Source organism: Antedon mediterranea, chromosome 1 (genome assembly GCF_964355755.1).
Source record: "Antedon mediterranea chromosome 1, ecAntMedi1.1, whole genome shotgun sequence".
Taxonomy (NCBI): Eukaryota; Metazoa; Echinodermata; class Crinoidea; order Comatulida; family Antedonidae; genus Antedon; species Antedon mediterranea.
The window spans coordinates 15,766,415-15,788,972 of record NC_092670.1 but is presented as its reverse complement, the minus strand read 5'-3'; the positions used below and the strand labels follow the sequence as shown (position 1 = coordinate 15,788,972).

At 31.4% G+C, this 22,558-nt stretch overlaps 2 protein-coding genes across 4 annotated transcripts; one reads left to right on the top strand and one right to left on the bottom strand.

Moving 5' to 3' along the window:
- Positions 1–2,607: 2,607 nt before the first annotated feature.
- On the top strand, positions 2,608–19,278 carry LOC140058518 (uncharacterized). Of its 3 annotated transcripts, none has more exons than XM_072104174.1 (13): positions 2,608–2,880; positions 4,317–4,537; positions 5,237–5,285; positions 7,822–7,963; positions 9,547–9,564; positions 12,863–12,915; positions 13,438–15,209; positions 15,398–15,449; positions 15,571–15,636; positions 16,262–16,385; positions 17,065–17,158; positions 17,405–17,640; positions 17,766–19,278. In XM_072104174.1, exons 2-13 carry the CDS (start codon positions 4,389–4,391, stop codon positions 17,852–17,854), a joined length of 2,844 nt encoding a protein of 947 aa, XP_071960275.1. In that variant the 5' UTR covers positions 2,608–2,880; positions 4,317–4,388; the 3' UTR covers positions 17,855–19,278. The 3 variants fall into 3 exon arrangements, with proteins under 3 accessions (XP_071960275.1, XP_071960266.1, XP_071960283.1); XM_072104165.1 differs by having other exon boundaries at positions 17,062–17,158; XM_072104182.1 differs by lacking the exon at positions 9,547–9,564 and having other exon boundaries at positions 17,062–17,158.
- On the bottom strand, positions 19,274–22,322 carry LOC140058535 (UPF0193 protein EVG1 homolog). Its single transcript, XM_072104194.1, has 6 exons — positions 22,223–22,322; positions 21,675–21,737; positions 20,957–21,139; positions 20,537–20,671; positions 20,136–20,236; positions 19,274–19,994 (listed from the first exon to the last, which is right to left on the bottom strand). Exons 1-6 carry the CDS (start codon positions 22,320–22,322, stop codon positions 19,857–19,859), a joined length of 720 nt encoding a protein of 239 aa, XP_071960295.1. The 3' UTR covers positions 19,274–19,856.
- Positions 22,323–22,558: the final 236 nt, after the last annotated feature.

The following is a 22,558-nucleotide window of genomic DNA, read 5'->3' as shown; positions in this document are numbered from 1 at the left end:
ACCGTAGGACGGGCACAGGGAAGTTTGTTCGAAACTCCAACCCCTCCCCTGGCTATGCGTTTAGATTTTTCATGCCTCCTTTACAAACCAAGATTATTAGAATACTATTAGGAGGATCAAACACAATTCTTGTTGCCAGATTTCATTGACATTACAGGTATGAAGTCTATCAATATACAGTACCGCTTAATACAATACTTGTTGAGGCCATATCCATCTATACATTTTAGTGTTATTCCACTTTAAAAAAGTCGATTTATATCAATACTCATCAACATACGATATAACGATAGAATTTATTGCAACTTGTCCATGTCGTATTCATCTACAAATAAAGTGTCTATTACCGTACTTTTAAAAATCTATTTATATCAATACCTATCAACGTATGTACGTGTGCATATTATATATACAAAACTATATCATCAACATAAATGTCATATCATCTACAGTCATTAGTGTTATTTCACTTTTAATATTAGTAAATCCAAAGGCAAAATACTGAAATAATAATAATGCTGTGGTCTCAATGGAGATACAAAAAAAGAAGCGAAAAGCTAAATCAAAACGATAAAGTAAAACAGCCAGAAAAGTTAGCAGAGTTTTCGGGCAACACTAGCCCTTCATCAGTGCAAGTGAGGGTACTTGTACAAGATAGTGTTATTTAACGTTTAGTCGATTTATATCAATACACTCATCAACATTATGTACGTGCAATTCACGTCAACAATCAATAGTGTTAATTCCTCTTTTAAAAGTCGATTTATATCAATATACTCATCAACATATGTACGTGTCCACGTCATATTCATCTATAAATATTAGTGTTATTTCACTTTTAAAAGTCGATTTATCAATATACTCATCAATAAATGTACTTGTCCACGTCATATTCATCTACAAATCAGTGTTATTTCACTTTTCGAAGTCAATTATATCAATATAGGCCTACTCATCAACATTATGTACGTGCAATTCACGTCATATTTATCTACAATCATTTGTGTTAATTCCACTTATAAAAGTCAATTTATATCAATTACTTATGAACATATGTACGTGTCCGCGTCATTCATCTACAAATATTATAGTGTTATTATGTTTTTCATATTATCACTGTGCTCAAGTATATGAACATGACTATAGTTGAGAACAGTGTTAAACAGAATGGTGTACATTAATGTTATTTGTTGTATATTGTGCTCAAGTATACCAAAATGACTATAGTTGAGAACAGTGGTAAACGGGATCGTACATTAATGTTATTTGTTGTATATTATTAAGTTTATCCTATTCTTTATCACTGTGCTCAAGTATACCAAAATGACTATAGTTGAGAACAGTGGTAAACTGGATCGTACATTAATGTTATTTGTTGTATATTATTAAGTTTATCCTATTCTTTATCACTGTTCTCAAGTATACCAAAATAACTATAGTTGAGAACAGTGTTAAACTGGATCGTACATTAATGTTTTTTGTTGTATATTTTTAAGTTTATCCTATTCTTTATCACTGTGCTCAAGTATACCAAAATGACTATAGTTGAGAACAGTGGTAAACTGGATCGTACATTAATGTTATTTGTTGTATATTATTAAGTTTATCCTATTCTTTATCACTGTGCTCAAGTATACCAAATGACTATAGTTGAGAACAGTGTTAAACGGGATCGTACATTAATGTTTTTTGTAGTATATTGTTAAGTTTATCCTATTCTTTATCACTGTTCTCAAGTATACCAAAATGACTATAGTTGAGAACAGTGTTAAACTGGATCGTACATTAATGTTTTTTGTTGTATATTGCTAAGTTTATCCTATTCTTTATCACTGTGCTCAAGTATACCAAAATGACTATAGTTGAGAACAGTGTTAAACGGGATCGTACATTAATTTTTTTTGTTGTATATTGTTAAGTTTATCCTATTCTTTATAACTGTTCTCAAGTATACCAAAATGACTATAGTTGAGAACAGTGTTAAACTGGATCGTACATTAATGTTTTTTGTTGTATATTGTTAAGTTTATCCTATTCTATCACTGTGCTCAAGTATACCAAAATGACTATAGTTGAGAACAGTGTTAAACGGGATCGTACATTGTTGTTGTATATTGTTAAGTTTATCCTATTCTTTATCACCGTGCTCAAGTATACCAAAATGACTATAGTTGAGAACAGTGTTAAACGGGATCGTACATTAATGTTATTTGTTGTATATTGTTAAGTTTATCCTATTCTTTATCAATGTGCATGGTAGGACATTGTAATGGTCGCAGGTGGCTCAACTTTATTACTGCAATGGGATGGACATGGTCCTACTACCACCTCCATCCAATAGGATTCCAGTAAATTTCCTTTACTACCAATCATAATTCAGTAATTAAATGACCCCTTAAGTTAACAAGGAAATCAGCCTATCCCATTATACCGGTAGGCTTCGTCGTTACAGGCGTACTGCGGTAATAGTTGAGAATTCTCAACTAGCCAATTTGGTATATTTTATATACCTGTCGATTGACATGAAATGAACAAAATGCATATGAGGTCATGTCATCACGAGATTGGCCAATCAGAGGATATGACACTTCCTATTATGTCATTTACTGTACAAAGTATAAACAATGGAAATGTGGTAAGGAAACTGAACAAAAACTTGGGAAAACAATCATATTATCAACGTTTTTATAACAAGAACCAGTAATTAGATTTTTCGTGTACATTTCTGGACTGTGATGACTTTTACAAAACATATTTGCATTTGATAAGTCATCAATCAAGACTTGAACCTCAGCCTGTTTCCATATCTATCAATTGAAATATATTATTAACTTCCGGCCGACCCGTGGGAGTAACACGCAGGAGTTGCTTACTGTTTTGGTAATTAATTGTTATATTTCAATATTATATTTAAATCTAAAGAAGACGCCCGTCAAACTGCGCCGTGAATATTTGTTTTTATGCCTAGGGAATCTCAGTGGTTTGGAGGAATCTGCAGGACCTTCACATTCCAGATCACTTTAGGCCAGTTCGTTGTAGAAGATAAGCTTACCTAGAGGCTAGACTAGGTATATTAAGTATTTAGTACTAATCTGTAGTCTAGGCCTAGTACTAGTAGACAGTACAGTACTGTATACAGTCTGACTGTGCTCCATACTATTAGTATTACTATTTATTTTTTGAAATATTAATAATTTACTAATTATTACATTTTATTGCAGGGCCGTATACCATAGTACAGTATTTATAAACCTGTTGGCATTATTGTTTGAATTCATGATTATTTATCTCACAGTTAAATACTAATAAATACAGTAGAAAGAGAGGACACCTTATTTTTAACTCTATTCTGTTCAATACCTTTATTGTACATTTTTTATGTTATAGAACGTACACTGACACATATTTTTTTCCATTTAATATCACCTCACAATACTTTGAATAAAATTACAATTCACACTCTCATGCATAATCAATTTATGTAATTTAATTTAACACTATTAACAATAGCTAGTCTAGTTATTAATCCTTAAACAATATGGTTGCTGCAGACAAATTGTAATTACAGTAGTGTGGTTTGAGTGCTATTATAGAGTGATATATCATCAGTCCTGTTCTTGATTTTAATTTAGAATTTACATCTTTGACAACAATCATCATTCAGGTATCTTCATTCATCTTAACATTCATTTATCCATTCTTTAACGCTTTTATATTGACATGAATTATTGATTTGTTATTATATTTATAATTATTAATTTATGTTTGTAATTAACAAATACTTTTAAAATGTTATTTATTTAATTAACAATTAGTTTGTAGAGCAGATAACATAAAATTGATTTTTCTATGAATAGCTGATTAGTATCTGAATAAATATACTGTACAGGTCTATCTTGTTTATCCAGTAATTGAATAAACAATACATATTGAATAAATAATACATAATTGAATAAACAATACATAATTGAATAAATAATATGTACAATCTGTTCATCCTAGATATATTTCCTCCATGATCCTAGGGGTAATGGTTGGTTGAATGTCAGATAATAGTTTATGTTTTATATAAATCCAAAGGCAAATTACTGAAAATAATTGCAATGCCGTGGGTATCAGTGGCTGGATCTCAATGGAAATACAAAATAAAATAATCAAAAAGCTAAATCAAAACAATATACTGTAGTAAAACAGTCAGAAAAATTAGCAGAGCTTCCGGGCAATGCATGCAAGCAAGTTTTTTTTATAAAGCTATTTACCAGCTTGTTGGTTAATTCTTTTTTTTTTATTTGTTATTTTGTATTTATACTTTATAGAGGATGGTTAGCATTTAATTTTAAATCAACTACTTGGCCGGCCGAAACCAGTGTACAAGGAGCATATAGAAGATGGCGCTGAGAGGTGCAAAAGCACTTCAGTCGTGGTGTCAGCAGGTCACTGAAGGTTACGAAGATGTCAAGATTGAAAACATGACAAAATCGTGGCGGGATGGCCTTGCTTTCTGCGCTATTATTCACAACTACAGACCTGAACTTATGTAAGAAACAACTTTATTAGTATGGTTATATAGTTTATTATAATGTTTTTATATAACAAGCTTTACTTTATTTTTTATCTTGTATTTTAATAGATAATACTTAAAAGAAAATAATAATAATAATCAATTGTAGCCCTGGAAAGGCTAGATAATTGGGATTATATATTACAATAAAATACTATTGTACATTGCTGACATATTGTATAAATGGCTTAAAGTATTCTCTCTTACCTCAAACTTGCAACCAATTTACAGTACAGTAGCCTGCAAGATTGCAATACAATTCCCAATTAAAATGATGACCTCTTTAAATATTAATACATACTATTATTAATTATTAAAATAGGCCCCTGGATATGAGCTGGCCTGCTGGTTCAACTGGAAGGAAACCTTCTCTAAAGAAAGTTAAAAATAAATTTAAAATTTATAAACCGGCACACTTCTGATTCGACACACCGAACTGATTAATACCTGGTACTGGTAGCCTAGTACCAACTGGAGTAAAACATTATAAATAGCTTTTTTATAAAAAAAAACCATTGAATCGTTCATGACCTTTTATCAATCAGTTACTAGGGAAATGGTTTTTAAACCAGTTCCTCTGTTGTTCTTTTATATTTCAATCTCGTTTATTTTCGTCTAAATTCATGTAACTTAGTCATTATGTATATTTACATTTTTTGTTTCTACTTGCCTTAGAGATTTTGACACATTAGCGAAGGAGAATATAAGAGAAAATAACAGTTTGGTAAGTATGTTATGTGACACATTTTATTTTGTTTTTGTATTTTATCTTGAAATAGAAAAAAGGCCAATGATCGGAAAAAATAGAAAAAAAGTAGTATAGTTATTTTAAGGAATTCAGTAAATGTATGTAAATAAAATAATTTTTTTTTATAAATAGAAATATGTATATAATAAAAAATAATACATGGAATAGTTAAAATATAGAAGCTGTTTATGTTTAATATCAAGGAAGGAGTTTGATGCCAAGACCATATTGATTGATTGATTGATTGATTGATTGATTTACCAATTATTAATATTTAGTATAAATACAGACCATTGAAATTATAATTTTACTCTTCTCTGATAAGAACAAAGTGTCTAGTCTGTTAAGCCAATGTGAGGTGTTCATTAATATTTAGGTATCCAGGAAGTACACTGCAGAAAAATAAAATAAATCCAAGGTTACTCACCAGGTCTATTGTGAAAGTTGTGGGTGACATTGTTATCAATCATCAACAAGTGGGATCTATTTATTAATAAACATAGTCTGGTGATTATGTATAATATGAAACTCATTATAATAATAATAGTTATTTCTTATTTTATAAAGCACATAAGCTGGGTTCAATGCACTGAAAGTGAAATGTTCGTAATAAAAGAAAAAAATGTGTGATCTAACAGTATAGTACTCTGCCTGTCAGTGAGAGTGACAGGTACGAATCCACACAACAGCTATGCAGAGCATGTGTTTATGCTATTGAACCCTTTTCCTGACAATTTAGCATCTTACCATTGTCTTACCAATATTTATTAGATTTCCTTTCAATTTTGTTAGTAGGAAATGGATTCTGTTTATAGATTCAGTACTTTTACAGATTTTTCCTACCGGTACCAAAACAAGTTTAATAGTTGGTTTTAAAATGCATCATCTTTGTATTTTTATTACAGGAAATATGTGACCTAAAATTAGTAAAAATTTATATTTAGGGATTCATGTTTTTGCTTTATGTACACGACAACTAACGATCAAATAACAGTTTTTCACATCGGAACTTATACAACGTAATTTTGAAAACTTATACAACGTAATTTTGAAAACTTATACAACGTAATTTTGAAAACTACAACCATTTTTCTATATATACATACCGTACAACGTACATTTCTAGTCCTAACAAAAAATTTTCTAAACTTTCTATTATTTAAAAGTCGAAGATAGCCAGGTCTCGGGTCCATTCTATTGTCGCCACAGATTGATATCTTCATCAGTACTTCTATGAATGGATGATTAGGTGGGAACACGAACGCTAGTTGATCATACCCAGTACCGTTTGATCGTACGATTAATCGGGAAACTACCATACGAAATTAGTAAAAATTTATATTTAAATACCGTACACATTTAGGGAGTGGGGAAAATGATTTATAAAAAACGTTATTTGTAATTTGCAATATTAAAATATAAACTTTTACAAACTGAATAAAACAAAGTTTTGAATAAAATAGTTTTTCTGTAAAAATTAAAAAAATTGTGACTAATCTAAAATTTATATTCAGATCCACATTTTCAAATATTAAACCCATATCATATCAAAATAGAACAGATTGTAATTGAAATAATTTTCTGTAAAAAAATGTTTAAATATCACATGAAAAATAACAAGTTTTTATCTATATTTAAATCCACAATTTCAAATGACAAACCTATTTTTAAAATAGATGTTTTAACAAACTGAATTAAATGAGTCACCATTTTGACTAGGTCAGTCAGTAGAAAAATAGTACGCGTAATAGCCCATCATGTGATTGACGTAGACAGATTGCCGCTCTCGCCGCAACTTGTGTTTTCAATTATTCAATGATATTGCCAACACCGTCATATTGTCTCCATTTCCACAAACAAACTCGCAAACCATTTTTATTTTATTCTGGCCTATAAATGGTAACATGTAGGTTAAGACAAAACTTTTCCTTGTATAATTGATTTCTTCATGTAAAAAAAAAATGATTTTAAAAAGTAAAATAATTAAACATTCATTAGTTGATCATCATGGTTTGACATCACATGTGTTGGATGGGTGGGAAAAGTTCAAGGTAGATTATAATTACTTTAAAAAAAAAACTTGTTGATGATTGCTCTAGACAATATCCTAAGATAAAATCAAATCTCCCAGTATCACCATGTGTATAGTACTGCAACAATTCACATAAGAAAAAAATCACATCATAGTATACCTTTAAATATTGACAGTTTGTTTTTACATCCTGTCTAAAATGATCTCGATAATTTGATGAAATAAGACAAATCCTCAGGTGTGTTCACCTGTTTGCAGGTGTTACACCTGTTATCGGTTACTAGGAAGTCACATGACTTTGGCTCCACTCAGTACAAATTGTTCTCAAATACTTGGATGTATATTGACGTTAGCTTTGTAGGTTGCGAGGTAGATTTTTTATATTGATATTCTTGTTAAAATGTTTGATAATGTGGTTGGATACTGGAATCTTACTTCCTACTTTTAACTGTGTGTAACATTTAAAACATTTGTTTGTAGGCCTTTGAGGTTGCCGAACGGGATCTTGGCATCCCTGCCTTGCTGGACCCAGAGGACATGGCAACAATGCTGATACCAGACAGGCTTAGCATCCTAACCTACGTCTCACAATATTATAACTATTTCCATGGCAAGTCACCAGGTAAAGTGTTTTTTGTTTTTTTTTGTTAGTTTTCATTTATTTTTAAATAACTCCCCTAACTAACTTCCATGTGACTAGATACCAGTCAATTGTCGTATTCAATTGGGAACTTTCGTTGTCAACGTAAAGTTTCGTTGAGTACTTTTTGTATTCGAATTGTAAATTTGTGCTCAACAGAAAGTCATTCGAATAGAAAACGTTGACAACGAAAGCTTTTTCGTTAAGAACAATCTCAACGCTCAAAATACTAAACGGAAAAACTACTCAACGGTACACTCGATTACGACAAATGTGACTAGATACCAATCATGTGACTAAATACCAGTCATGTGACTAGATACCGGTCATCTGACTAGATACCGGTCATGTGACTAGATACCGGTCATGTGACTAAAGAAAGATGTAATGTTGCATTATACAAGTTACTGACTGATGAGTGGATTGGTATAAATAAGCGTATAAATAGGATACATGTTTCTTAAAGCATGTTGAAGTGTACTCAACTTGTAATCTATACTTTACAGTTACTGTAGTACAATTGGTTACTTGTTAAGTAGCAATCTAGGTCCTAATAAGTGTTGACCTCATTTAAGATCAGTATTCATTTGTATAAATACTAAGTTTAAATTTAGAATAAAGCAGAGATAAGATTACATGACCTTCCTTTTTTATACCTTCATGCTCTAAGATATGCATCGTATACACTTTGTATGAATATATTCAGGTTCAATTCTTGTTGTACTTCTAATATAAAATCTCTTTGAATATATTAAACATTCATAAATATTCATAAAGAAGTCTATAAAATGTCATCATGAAGGTGTGAATGTATTGTTTATGACTTTTGGGAATTATGATTGTCAAGTGTGAAAAATGACCTTTATGTTCAAGGTGTATTTCTTTTGTATCATGTTGTCATTATTACTAATAAACATGTTGAACAACAGGTGCTTGTATCATAGCAAAGTTCAATACTATAGCAACAACAGCTAAAATGAATGATAAAGCTACCAGAAACTTATGCAGTTTAGTGTATATTAGGATGTTTTCCTTAATGTTCTGTCTACACTATCAAACTTTATGTGACAGAAAATGTGATATGCCCATATATGGACATGATGATAGACATAGACATCGCTTTATTCATCCATAAATTTGGAAATTAGTGTTCATAGCTTTCTCCCTCATTGATGTCATATCACTACCATATTTGGGCATATCTCTACCATATTTGAGCACATCACATTTTTTTTGTCAAACTAGTTTGATAATGTACACAGAGCTTTAGCAAAACAACGTAAACATGTACTGTACATCTGGAAGAACTATAAGCAGGAGAAATCGAATCAGGCATTCTTTAATAATAAAGTTTTGCAATTTTATTTCATTTCACATCTACTGTATGACATCACTGCTAATTTACAACACTTTTTTTGTTGCTTTTTTTTTCCTGCACTGAGCTTCATCAACTCAGGAAATGGCAAATTGATATCATTTCCTACCCCATGGTCCATGTCTGTTCTAACAAATAAATTACTGTGAATATTAGAATGAATACAGGTAAATGTCTTTCAAATTTTCAGCAAAGAAACGCCCGAAAGGTATGTGTCAAAGAAATCATTTTTAGTTTGCTGCCTGGATTATTTTATGTTATACTCAAAAGCATGCACACTTTTTTTATTTAATACACATAATTGAAGGTCATGCATGGTTGCATCATCATTTACATAAAGCACAGGTGATGTTCCCATATTTGGTCAATTCAGATGACTAGGCATTCAAAGTGTTTGCAATTATAAAATTGTTTTTGTTTTGTTTTTTTTTTAAACTCACAATGCATTTTGAAAGTTAATTTTTTTATAATTTTTAATAATTAATTATTGATAATTATTAATTATTTTTATTTATTTTTAAGCATTTTGTTGCCATAGCACTTTTGTTTTTTGTTATGATTTTAATCCACATTTAAAAAAAATAAAAGTAGTTTCAAGAGCCAACAATTTTACACAAATTATGATCTTATGGTATGTTTGGCTTTCATGGATATCTTAGTACAGTATCAACATCAACATTTGCCAGTGTATGACATAACACAGGTCTATCAAGCAAATTATACAGTATACACTATGCAAGTTTAGTGATTATAACATCAATGTCTGTATTCAAACTTTACATTTGATCCATAGTTGGGAAATTACATTTCCTTTACGAGTCTGTTTTGACTGCCTTTTATAAGGGAAGCCCTGGGGTGGGGAGATACAAGTGTTAAACTTTAATGTTTTAATATAGGGAACTTTGGAGTCTAGAGTGATAAGAGTATGTTTAGTGTGTGGAAGGTGGTGACATGCACAGAGAGGAAGGGGCTACAAACAGATTGGTAATGTGTAATGAAAAATAAGATAAATTATAACTTATAAATTTCTAGGACCTTGCACTTCTTGTTTTTTTATATTTTGATTAAACTAATTTTTAACATCTGTGTCTGAATATTGACGTTTCCTCAATTTCTGTCTACTAAACCAGCATTATATAATGTATCTAAATATAATACTACTGAATGTGACAGTATTTTCATATTTTCAAATATCATCATCATTTCATTTATTATTATGTTATTATTTGAAAAAGAGTAAATTTGATACAAAAAGTAAAAAATACAATACAGATAAAAAATACAATATCAAGGAAAAAAATAATACAAAAACTCTGTTTAAAAAAATTAGAAATTGGTTAAAAATTAGTTAAAATGTTGTACAACACAAAAAAATGTAGAACAAACAAAAATGTACAACAAATTGGTGATTACATCTCAGATGGAGAGTTTCTCATCATATTTGTTTTCTATTTCTTTTTGTAAAGCCAAGAATTTATTAAGAGGTTGTTTTCCAATGTATAAGCAAATAATTCATTACCAAAAATGTGTCAATCTTAAAAAAAAAACAGTGTACAGTGTAATAATTAAAATAGAAACAATTTGATACACCCATATGTCTGGGAGTCCAAACTTTTGTCGTAAAAATGATTAGTAACCTTAATCCATCTATAGCCTTATAGATTAATATGTCATTAATAACGCCATTGATAAATACTGTCTGCTTTGCTTTGATATATCAATTTAAGAATTCATTCTTAAAGAGGAAACGAAAAATGTGCATTAACATCCCTGATGCATTCTGGGAAGGTTAGCCGCAAAACATTCAGTTTGAAGCAAGATGTTGATGTGGTTAGTTAAAGAAAATAAGTAGATTTTTGGAGTTGAAATCTTTTTAGACGATCGAAAATGAGAAGTTTAGCTTTAATAAAAGACTATCAGGGCAATGGTAGGTTATATATATATTTATTATATTAATATTATTTATCATTTGTCTGCAGTTACTGCAAGCACATAAGTAATTATTTATTTCAGTGCCAGGCACTAGATTCTAGGATTATATGTTTTTTTTTAACTTGTCATCATCCATCATATGTCATCATGTCAATGTATGTACTGTATAAAAAACATTTAAAAAAAATGATAATGTTCTATGTTGTGTTGCTCACTGATGGTTAAAATGTGGTCTGTAATTTTGGAATCCTTGATATTGTTGAGAGAGGAAGCGGATGGAAGAGGATGAACATGATTTTTCATAAAACAGGAAATAATAATTTTAATATAGTAGAATTATTAGAATGTTTACTGTACACCCAACCTCCCACAGACCCCCATTTCAAAATGCAAGGTCTATTCATGGATAGGGAAATATACCTAGTTTACTGTGCAATGTCCTTTGGGACACTTATATTTAAGGAACACCTCTTTTAAGGGGACTCTTTCTTTTTTGGGACCCCTAATAGTCGTTCTACTGTATGTGCTTATTCATGGTTAAAGGTCAAGAACATTGCTGATGTTTCATACAACATTAATGTTAATCATAGTGCAACATATAACATACAGTCTAGATATTTAGTTTCATGATATAATTTAAATATTCTCAACCTGAATTTTCTATTTAGCATTATATTTATAATCATTGTTAATATTCCTAACAACATTATTTAATTTATGCTACTTTGTATTAATTTTATTTACTTGTATATTTCAATTATCAATTTAATTTGAAAGGATAATAACTTTTTCTAATGTAATCATTTTATTTGACAATGACATTAAACAAATCAATTGAAAATCATAAAGTAGTTTACAGTAAAGTATACTGCATAGTTAGCCAGCATATAACATATATTTTATTTTTATATTTTTAAAGCAATTACTATAACATTAAATATTGCATTGTGAATTGAAGTTAATTGTGGCCAGGTCTGGTACACAATTTTTTAAAGTTGACAATGACATTTAAAACAAGCATTTGCAAGGTCAAACTAAACAGCTAGGAGCTTAAAAGTTTGGAAACGTATACTACTTTGTATTAGTAAGGCTCAGAAAAAACAGGTTGGTTGGTGAGAGGATTGGTTGTATTTAACTTAGTGGAGTTAGCAGCAGTAGACATACCTGTACTGTAGAACAGCACATTCTGGCAGCATAAAAACCAATTTACACAGACGAGCGGTGACGGTAAGCGGAAAACCAAAATCTATTTACACAAAACGTGGATCGGTCGAGCGGAAACCCGCTCAGGATATATGCAGATTCTGTAATGTATGGGACAAGCTACATGTTTTTCTCGCTTACTGTTGCCGCTCGTCTGTGTAAATTGGCCCTAATGATAAACAATGCACTGCTGACATTCAAAATAATATTTTATTAAAAATTATAGTTTTAAAAGAATCTGCTGTTTTAGTTGTACTTTATCTGAAATGCATTCCATGTTGCACATCACACACACTATGTGATTCTGTGTGATTCCTCCCATAGTATACTCATTGCATTAAACTATTAACCTCTTTTCCCCCTTTATTTAGGATCTGGGATTGGCCACATTGGGGGGAAAAAGAGAGAGAAAACTCTGCCCAAGGTGAGACACATTTTGATTAATTTGTTTATTGAAGAGTTGGTGGGAGGGACTGGGAATTATACTGTGTACTCTTCTTCATTTGGTAACTATGAAACAAAGGAAGAGAAGAACAAAGAAGCCTGTATAAATGCATTTGTATGCTGTGAGGCACATTCGTTTAATAATCCACTTCAATCTCGGAGAATAGATTCATCAGGTTTTTTTTAAAATTCAGATAATAAATATTAATTTATTATCCACTTCAATCTCTTAAGCCTTGTCAACACTATCAAACTTTATGTGACAAAAAAATGTGATGTGCCCATATGGACATGATATCGTTACCATATTTGAGCATATCACTACCGTATTTGAGTTTGAGCATATCACTACCATATTTGAGCACATCACACTTTTTTTGTTTGATATTGACTAGTTTGATAGTGTAGACAGAGCTTTAAAGAGACATTCCACCATTATTATAAGTGTTTAAATAAATTCCACTGTGTAATATTAATGAAGGGAAATATTTTGTAATTATAGGATGCAAGTGAGCCACCACGCAAGATAGCAATTATGGGTGATAAATGTATTTCGTGTGGGAAAAAAGTTTATTTAATGGAGCGGTTGGTGATTGAGGGAAAACTATTCCACAGAGCCTGCTTCAAGTGTTCTACATGTCAAGCGACCCTACGTTCTGGAACGTATAAGAAAAAAAGAGACTCTCGCGAGTTTGAATGTCTTCACCACAGCAATGATATCTGGAAAATACGAGCAAACATTTCAGAAAGAGCAACTGCAAAAACTGCTCCGAAATCGGAGGGCGTTGGTGGAGATACTATTTGGGAAACTCATACCGCTGGGGAACCAGCAGAGATCAAGAAGAAACCACCAGTTAAAGTTGCCACAGAACCTGAAAGAGAAAGTAATGATCCTTGGGCAAATAGAATAGATTTGATCCCTAACCAGAAGTTGTCGCCAAAGATTCCACGTCGAAAAATTAAACCAGATTTGTCAGATAAACCAGAATTATCTCCAAAACCATTTGGAGGAGTAAAGCTCCCTGCAGCTGGACTACATCCTCATCTTTTAGCTGCTCAGACATCACGTGCAAGATTTCAAGGTGAAGAAGACGCAAGAAAAGGTCTGATGAAATCATTGGCAGCTGTTAGAAGTGATTCCTCAAGCTATGGTAGTAAAGACAGTTTAAGTTCAGAATCGAGTCGTGATTACTTGACTTCCAGTAAAGAAATATTGACTCCATCTCTTGGCAGTAAATCACCATCAATTAGTTCACATGATTCTTCAAGTAAATCAAATTCAGTTAGTAGTGGTAGTTTAGAACCTCCACCCAGAAAAAAGACGGGATTAAAATCTCCAGCTTCAGCTCGAAAGGTTGATCCATCTCAAAGTGATCAAAGTGAAGAAAATGCACATAAAGATGTGAACAATGATGCAAAATTGAAGATTGAAACAGATGTAATAGATAATGAGAAGTTAACAAATAGGACAAAAGAAGTTAATGAAGGGAGTAGTGAGAATTTGGAAAAAACACAGACACAGCAAATAGAAGAGAATAAAAAGAAAGAGATTGAGAAAGACAATGAAAAGGACAAAGATGAAATGGAAGGCTTAGAGGTTGATGAAAAAGGAAAGTCAGACAATGAGGAAAAAGGAAAAGTAGATGAAAAGAATTCAGAGAAAGATAAAGATGAGCTAGTACTAAAAGCAGACAATGGAAGCGAAGATATTGCAATTGTAAACAACGCAAAAACAGAAATTGAGGTTTCTCCTCAACCAGATCAAGAAGAAGTTTATGATGATGATAAAAATCCTTTTGCCGATTCTGAAGATTCAGACTATTCCGGAGATAACCCATTTGGAGAAGTTGATACCGATGAAGACTATGATGAAACTATGAATCCATTTAATGATGAGGAAGCAAACGGTGAGGATGTAAATCCCTTTACTGGATCACCAGTAAATAAGTCTGATTTCAACTACCCACCACGAACACCACCTTCGAAAACACAAGAAAATTCTGGTGTCTCATACTCAGTGAAAAGTAGAACAGAAATTCTCAAAGAAATGCAGCGTGATCGATCAACGTTAAAACAAAAGAAACGACGTGCACCTCCACGTCCCAGTCAACCTCCAAGCCATTCACCAAGCGTTAAAGCCGATTTAACCCCTCCTCCGAGACAAACAAGGAAGAAAGATCGCAAAGCGCCCCCACCACCGCCTGCTGGAAATAACGGACAGTTGGAGTTTCAGAAAGTACAGTTGAAGATGGTTTCAGGACACAAATCACCAAGGTAAAGTTGATTACTATCTTAATTCGAAATGTTGGTGAAAGGACAGGTTAATGGGAATAAAACTTCTTGCAAAGAATACACACAGAACAGCACGAGAGACGAAATTTTTTGGCATATCTCCATCGTCTTATTCTCTATTCTATTGTATTGTTTAGCATTTTCAATCAATTGTTTACTCTTATTTTCAGTGTTCTGCGTTCAAAGAAAAATGGAGCAAACTCCCCCAAAATTGGCACACCAGTAAGTATTGTATTTTGGAAATAGTTTATCTGATTACTTTCGTATTTGTTTCCTTTTTTAATTATTCCTGAGACAACTATTAAAATATGTCTCTGATTATTCTCAACTTGTTTCTTTTCAGGAAATGTCAAAGAGGAAATCGTGCAAATCTTTCAAAGCGCCTCCACCCCCACTGATAAAAAGAGAGGTACGACATTGAACTATAAAAACCTTAGTAAAATCCACATCCTAAAGCTCTGTCTACACTATCAAACTAGTTTGACAAAATAAGTGTGATGTGCCTAAATATGGTAGTGATATGCTTAAATATGGTAGTGATATGCTTACATGGTAGTGATATGACTTCATCATGTCCATATATGGACACATCACATTTTGTTGTCACATAAAGTTTGATAGTGTAAACACGGATTTATAAATCATAGTTTATCAGCTCAATTTCCTTAATCCACCCATCTTTCTACTCATTTTAAAACTTGTTTCCTCTCTCTGGTTACCACCTTTTCCGGTCACTGTCATATTTTCCAGGCAATCTGTTTTCTCCTATAGTTTCATTTCCTTGTGTTCTTATCTTGCAATGCATACATGTTCAGATATGTCACCACCTAAATAATATTGTATTTATTCTAACCACAAAGTATCTTAAGATTACATTTTTTAGTATGGAAATAATCATAGTAGTAATTTGGCTTAAACAACTTAAAAAATAAATGTTACTTATCATTTCACTTTCAATACTATGATGTTGATTGATAATTGATATTTAAATTTTAAAATATATGCTTTAATTGGAAACCCTGCTTTTGTTTTAGGTTGAAAAACACCATGTTGATACGCTTGTCATACAACGAGAGTTAAAAGAAATCGAAATCAAACAAAATGATATGGAAAGGAAAGGTGTTATGCTAGAAGAAAAATTAAGAGAACAAATGAATGGTGAGAACAACTAATTACATTAAATACGACAACAAAATTAAGTGGTGAAAAATAAATGACACAACAAATTAAACAAAACAATAACAAAAAATTGATTCATTACAAACGTTTCATCAATTGACTAGCTCAGCTCACTGATTATAATTCAATTTGACCTTGTATTTTTAATTTAAAATATGTATTAATTATAGAATGTCAACAAATATATGAGTCAAATACTGTATATGCATTGTTTAGGAAGTTGTTACTTCCTTTACATAGCATGGGGATTTTTGTAAATAAATAAAAACACCTTTAACATCCAACTCACTTGTTTAGGTTTTGCATATGCTTAGTAATCCTTTTCTTCTCTTGTGTCTTTGTAACTCTCCCTTTCTCTATTTTTTCTCCTTTAACTTTCCCTACTCTCTTCTCCTTTGCTCCATTTAATGTCCTCATACATATTTTAATTATTTCTCCCTTTCTTTCTTCTTTTTACACTAACACATTTTATGTGACAAGAAAATTTGGTGTTCCCATAATGGACACAATCACATCACTACCATATTTGGAAACATGACATTATTTTTGTCAAACTAGTTTGATAATGTAAACAAAGCTGTAAACATTCTATGATGTTCTATTGCATGTTATATTGCATGTTCCTATCTCAATATTAATTGATTCTTTTTCATAGAAGATGGTGCTAATGATGAGGGCTTGTTAATTGAATGGTTTGAACTTGTCAACAATAAAAACCAGTTAGTAAGAAGAGAAGGTGAACTTGTAGCACTGTAAGTCAACAATTAAACAATTATTTATATTCTTCCACCAGTAAAATGTATTGCCCCGCCCTTTAATTTATTGCCCCGCCCTTTAATTTACTACTAGAGGACTACTGACAAAAATATGATAGTAATATTTTTTTAGTTTTACTCAATTTTAGCAGCAATATCAATTTTTTACATTACACTATTTCTATTATTATTACACTGTTCATTTAAATGTATTCAATTAATCATATTTTTTTCAACATCTAGAGCACAATCGCAGGAGTTGGAAAAGAAACATGCCGAAATTGAGTTTGATCTACGACGTATCATGTTAAAGCAAGAACATGAAAAAACTGATGCAGATGCTGTAGAGGAACAAAGACTATTGGACTTACTTGTGGATGTAGTGACAAAGAGGGCTGAAGTGGTAGATAGACTTGAGAATGACCGTATACGAGAAGAGCAGGAGGATGAGGATATACGTGTTATGATGAGAGAAAGTGGTAAGTACATTGTAAGACTTTTGTTTTTCAGTTGAAAGAGTAGGTTGTATAATTTCACTCAAAGTCTCACCAGTCTAATCTATCTATCTTTTTGTTAAAAGAATTTTCTTAAATTACTGTTTCAGGTTTAAGCAAACAACCCATATCATCTCAGAAAGTGAAAAGCAAAAAGGAAAAAAAAAAAAAAAGGGAATCAAAGGGAATACTATGGTAAAAAAGAAAAAAGTGGAATATGGCAATTATCAACATTATTAGAAGAAGAAGAAGAAGGCATTGTGTTTCTGTATGAACATTTGGTTATGTTTCAAATTATTGTATAATTGGCACCTCTTTGCATCAGATATAATCTAGATTGACATAGTACATTGCTTACACAATACATTATGCTGTTACCAATTGCTATTTGCAACTGTAACTATTTGTTTACATTTTATTTTTAGTTTAAATCAAAACACTAAATGCCAAATACCGGTGTTTGCCTTAATAAGCATTAAATACCAAATTGTTTGTAATACATTATCATAGATTTACTGTCATTCAATAATAATGGTTCATATCATATATGTAATGTTTTTTTTTTAATTACATTTTCTGTATTTTAGAAAATTAAGTTAAACAATTTTTGTTTATTACTTAAACATTTGTAACATTTCCAAAAATATGTTTGACATACTTAAATTCCATCACTTTGCTGCTTTTTAACAATATTTATTTTTATTTGTAGCGTAGTTACAAAGTGGAATAATTCTGTAGAAAAGTTTTTAGTCATGTTCCTCAGGTATGGATTTGGACTTATACCTTGCAGTTGTTCCACTAGTATAGCTATTATAGCTATTATATAACTTGTCTGAGACTGGAATATATACCCCAAGTAGTATATGCTATACAGTATTTATATAAATACAAAATCTACAAAATGTAAGCGTTTAAATAGGGATTTGTGTCTTGTTTGAATGGTTAAATAACGCTAACAGCCAAAGTATTATCTTAACAGCACTTTTAACCATCATATGCAAATTTATGTGAGTTACGTTGTTAATGTTATAGCAGTAGATTTACAGTGTACTACTATAGTCTTGTAGTATTCAAAGATAAAATAACTTTATTCGTACACAAGTTAAACTTATGAATGGTTATCAATGGTAGTATACAGCAGATATTGTAGTAGAATTGTCTATGCATAAACAAATCATATATTTTTTTAAAGTCATTCAGTTTGATGGTTAAATATTTTGCCTTTGCTACAAATTATTGTGACACTTTTTTTAAACTATGGATCATTTGAGGTGCTTTAGAAACAAAGTGTTTTAATCTTAGTTTTTTTAATATCCAACATAGGTATAACATAATATCAATAAATATAAAACAGTTTAGTTTTATTTAATTAAAGTCTAAATTATAACTGTAATATATGTCATAATATGTTGCTGTTTAAATGGTACTATTTTTTATCGTCTTGAATTATTTCTAAAAGAATAACATTGCAATGCGATGATGTAGATTTTTTATTACAAATATAAGTATAATGCACTGCTGTGTGCAGAAAGCGACCACATACATTATTGAGTGATGAATATTAGTAGTTTGTATATACAAAGCTAGTCAAATGTACAGTTTAGGAGATTCTTAATAAATATCTGAGGCCATATTCGTGTCGTTAATTTTGATTTAATAACAAATCTTGTGTACAGAATATTAAATTAATTATAAGTCTTAAATTTCACATGAAATTAGAATAAAACACATAAGAAAACAATTTTTTTTACAGAAAATGCAACAATAATAACACTGTTAAGTTTGAAATGGCAACATCGTCAAACAGTAATTTAACATGTCTTATAAAAAAATAAGGGATTTGAATACATTTATATATATATAACTATGATCTATACATACTATACACACTATGTACAGATATTTACTGGGATGGTTCACATTGGAAATTATATACAAAACATTGTTATCAGCAATGCTCTAAAGCAGACTTTTTAAAGCCTAGGTCTAGTCTACATTAACACTCTTTCATTCTACTATTTGGAGAAGGTTGTACTTACTGGAGACAGTCCATCTGAGGATCACATGACTATGTGTAGTCATCCATGTGATCCTCAGACGGACAACCTCCATTACTAAAGTTTGCAAATGTAGATAGGCTCAAAATTCTACTTGTGCTGCCTTATACAATACAGCTACACTTTTTAGTCATTTTCATGGTTTCAGCCTTCGCTGTCACCATCAAAGGAAGGTTCAGGAATGTGATTATCATTAGAAGACTCTAACTTCTTTTGTTTTTCCAAAGCATTCTTCAATTCTTGAGTTTTCTTTTTGTCTATTACTTCCATTTCTCGTATTTTCTAAAGATAAAATAAGAGTTGTAAGATCAATTCAAACTCTTAAGAATAATTCCTGCTTCTAAAAACAAAACACATCTAAATACTTTACTTTATTCTTAGGCGTTACCACAAACACATGGTTACTTATCATAGGCCACCTACCTGTGATATTTCTGTTGCTATGATACTTTTATACTGCTTGCCTTGCCCTAAACCTTCCATCTCTTTTAGGAAACTTTGACGCTCATATATCTCTTCTTGTACTGCAAAATAAAATACATTGTTTTCTACATTAAAGCTCTGTTTACACTACACTTACAAACTTTATGTAAAAATGCTCTTATATGGACATGATGATGTCAAATCACTGCCATATTTGGCCAGAACACACTTTTTTGTCTAACTAATTTGTAGACAGAGCTTAACAGAAAACTAAGAATACTTTAAATCAAAAGTTGTTTAGTAAAGTTGAGGTAAGAAAGGATTCAAGGTTGAGAAGCAAGAATAGAAAATGTATAAATTTTGTATAAATTATTATACAACATATCAAACAATATTCTTACGTTCATCAAACCTGTCTGCCTCTGGCTGTGGTTCTGGAGGTTTCAGAACTTCTTTCTTGCGCTTCTCTGTTATCTTCAAGTCCTCCCCATAAGCCATGAAATTTTGTAATCTATTTTTCTCTCTTTCAAGATTTCCTATCAATTAACAACAAATATTCCTGCAATAAGTAACTTTACAGTTGAAATGATGATGGAATGATTTATTTATAGCATTTGCTTTAATACAAATAAATATGCTTATATGTATAATGCCTCATTCAAGAAGACATTTCTACATAAAATTTTCCTTTAATGTCTCTCATATACAACCTTATACAATAATAATGTTTACTCGGCTCAAAGAGTAATTTATGTATGCCATGCAAAAGGTCAACCAATCAATTAATTAATTGCCAGTTACAACAGACACACATGACTTACTGCTTGGACCTGGCAAATATTTAGGACGTTCATAAGCCCCCGATTCTTCGATCTCATCACGGCTGCGAATACCACCTTGGTACTCCCTCACATCCACTTTAACACTGGATGGTTTTGGTGACATGGGTTTTCTTGGCTTAGCACTACTTGTCGGATTGCATTTTAGAGGAAGCTTGTTTCCATCTGTATTAGAATAAGTACATAATTATTAAATATCTATTCATTTAATAATACAAGATAAAAAAGTTTATACAGGTAAATTATCGTTCAATGCAAAGCTTGTCTAGTAATCTTTATGCCTAACTAATGCACTTGTCAATTGTATGACCCACTATAGGACCCCCGGGAGAGGTGCGTCATGGGTGCGTCATTTACAAATAATTACTGACGCAGGGGTGCGTCAGTAATCAATGAACAAGGTGTGTCAATGTCCGTCACTTTACCACCCACCATATCATAAACAACATGGTCACAGTGCGTCAAAATGCGTGCGTCATGGTCACCTAAAGGTAAGTCACATTTTTGATGCACGGGTGCGTCATGGTATTCAATGGTATGACGCACATCGGACAAATGACGCACCTCTCCCGGGGGTCGTATAGTGGGTCATACAAATGACAAGTGCATAATAAGAGGATCTTTTTTTCAAACATTACACTACATACAGTACATAACAATAATAACAGTTAATAACCTTCACTTTCTACTACACACTTACTTTTCATCGTATTTTGGAGTTGACGTCGTTGGAAAGCAGTTAATTTCGATTCTTCCATCATTACTATAAATAAAATATAACATTAATACTAATTAATAGCCTATGTTAATTGATTGATAATTCATTAATTATTTTAATATTATTTGGTAAACTAAAACTTTATTATTTCTAAAAATAATAGAAATTAATTTGATAAGAATGATTATTAGTAGTAGGCTACTAAGTAGTGATCCATATATTTATTATTTATCTATTTAACCTTTTTGTTTATTTCTTTCTTTCCTCTAGAGGTCTAGTATTGTCATTACTCCATGGTATTGTATACTACTAGGCCTAGACCCGAGCGGCTTATAAAGGCTGAAACGGCCGCCGGGCCGGCCGGCTACCAACCCATAGGCTAGGCCCTACTACTACTAGCTAGGCCTACCCTACCTAGGTTAGACCCTACTAGGCCTAGGGCCAGGCCTACTACGACCCTAGCGTGGCATAATTACACACTATTCAGCACTAAAAAATATTGTGTTGGATGGGTTTTATTAGTTAAATACCTTTCAACAGGTCTTGTGTTTCTTTAGTGTAAGCTGGCGTACGGGAATCCCATATACCACCTTTAGAAACGGAAGAACCCTTGTTGTTACGAGAAGCCATCTTGGATTTTTAAAACGATTGCTATCAACCACCTCTGTCACTTTGTTGTTCATTTGTTTCATTTTACTTTTTACCTATAATTATATTTACTATGATATTCATTAAAAAAATATTTGTAATAAATAATTAGTTTAGTATACATTTTTTTTAAACAGAACTTTATGTATTAATCAATAACAATGTAATTATGTAATTTAACACTTAGGGAAGGTCGTCTGCTATTAGCAACACACTTC

Coding starts and splice junctions, on each gene's coding strand:
- LOC140058518 (XM_072104165.1), top strand. CDS start 4,389: ATGGCGCTGAGAGGTGCAAAAGCACTTCAGTCGTGGTGTCAGCAGGTC. Junction 4,538..5,236: donor AACTACAGACCTGAACTTAT/GTAAGAAACAAC, acceptor TACTTGCCTTAG/AGATTTTGACACATTAGCGA. Junction 15,637..16,261: donor CCCCACTGATAAAAAGAGAG/GTACGACATTGA, acceptor CTTTTGTTTTAG/GTTGAAAAACACCATGTTGA.
- LOC140058535 (XM_072104194.1), bottom strand. CDS start 22,322: ATGGCTTCTCGTAACAACAAGGGTTCTTCCGTTTCTAAAGGTGGTATA. Junction 20,672..20,956: donor ATATTTGCCAGGTCCAAGCA/GTAAGTCATGTG, acceptor GTTAATTGATAG/GAAATCTTGAAAGAGAGAAA. Junction 19,995..20,135: donor TAGCAACAGAAATATCACAG/GTAGGTGGCCTA, acceptor TTTTATCTTTAG/AAAATACGAGAAATGGAAGT.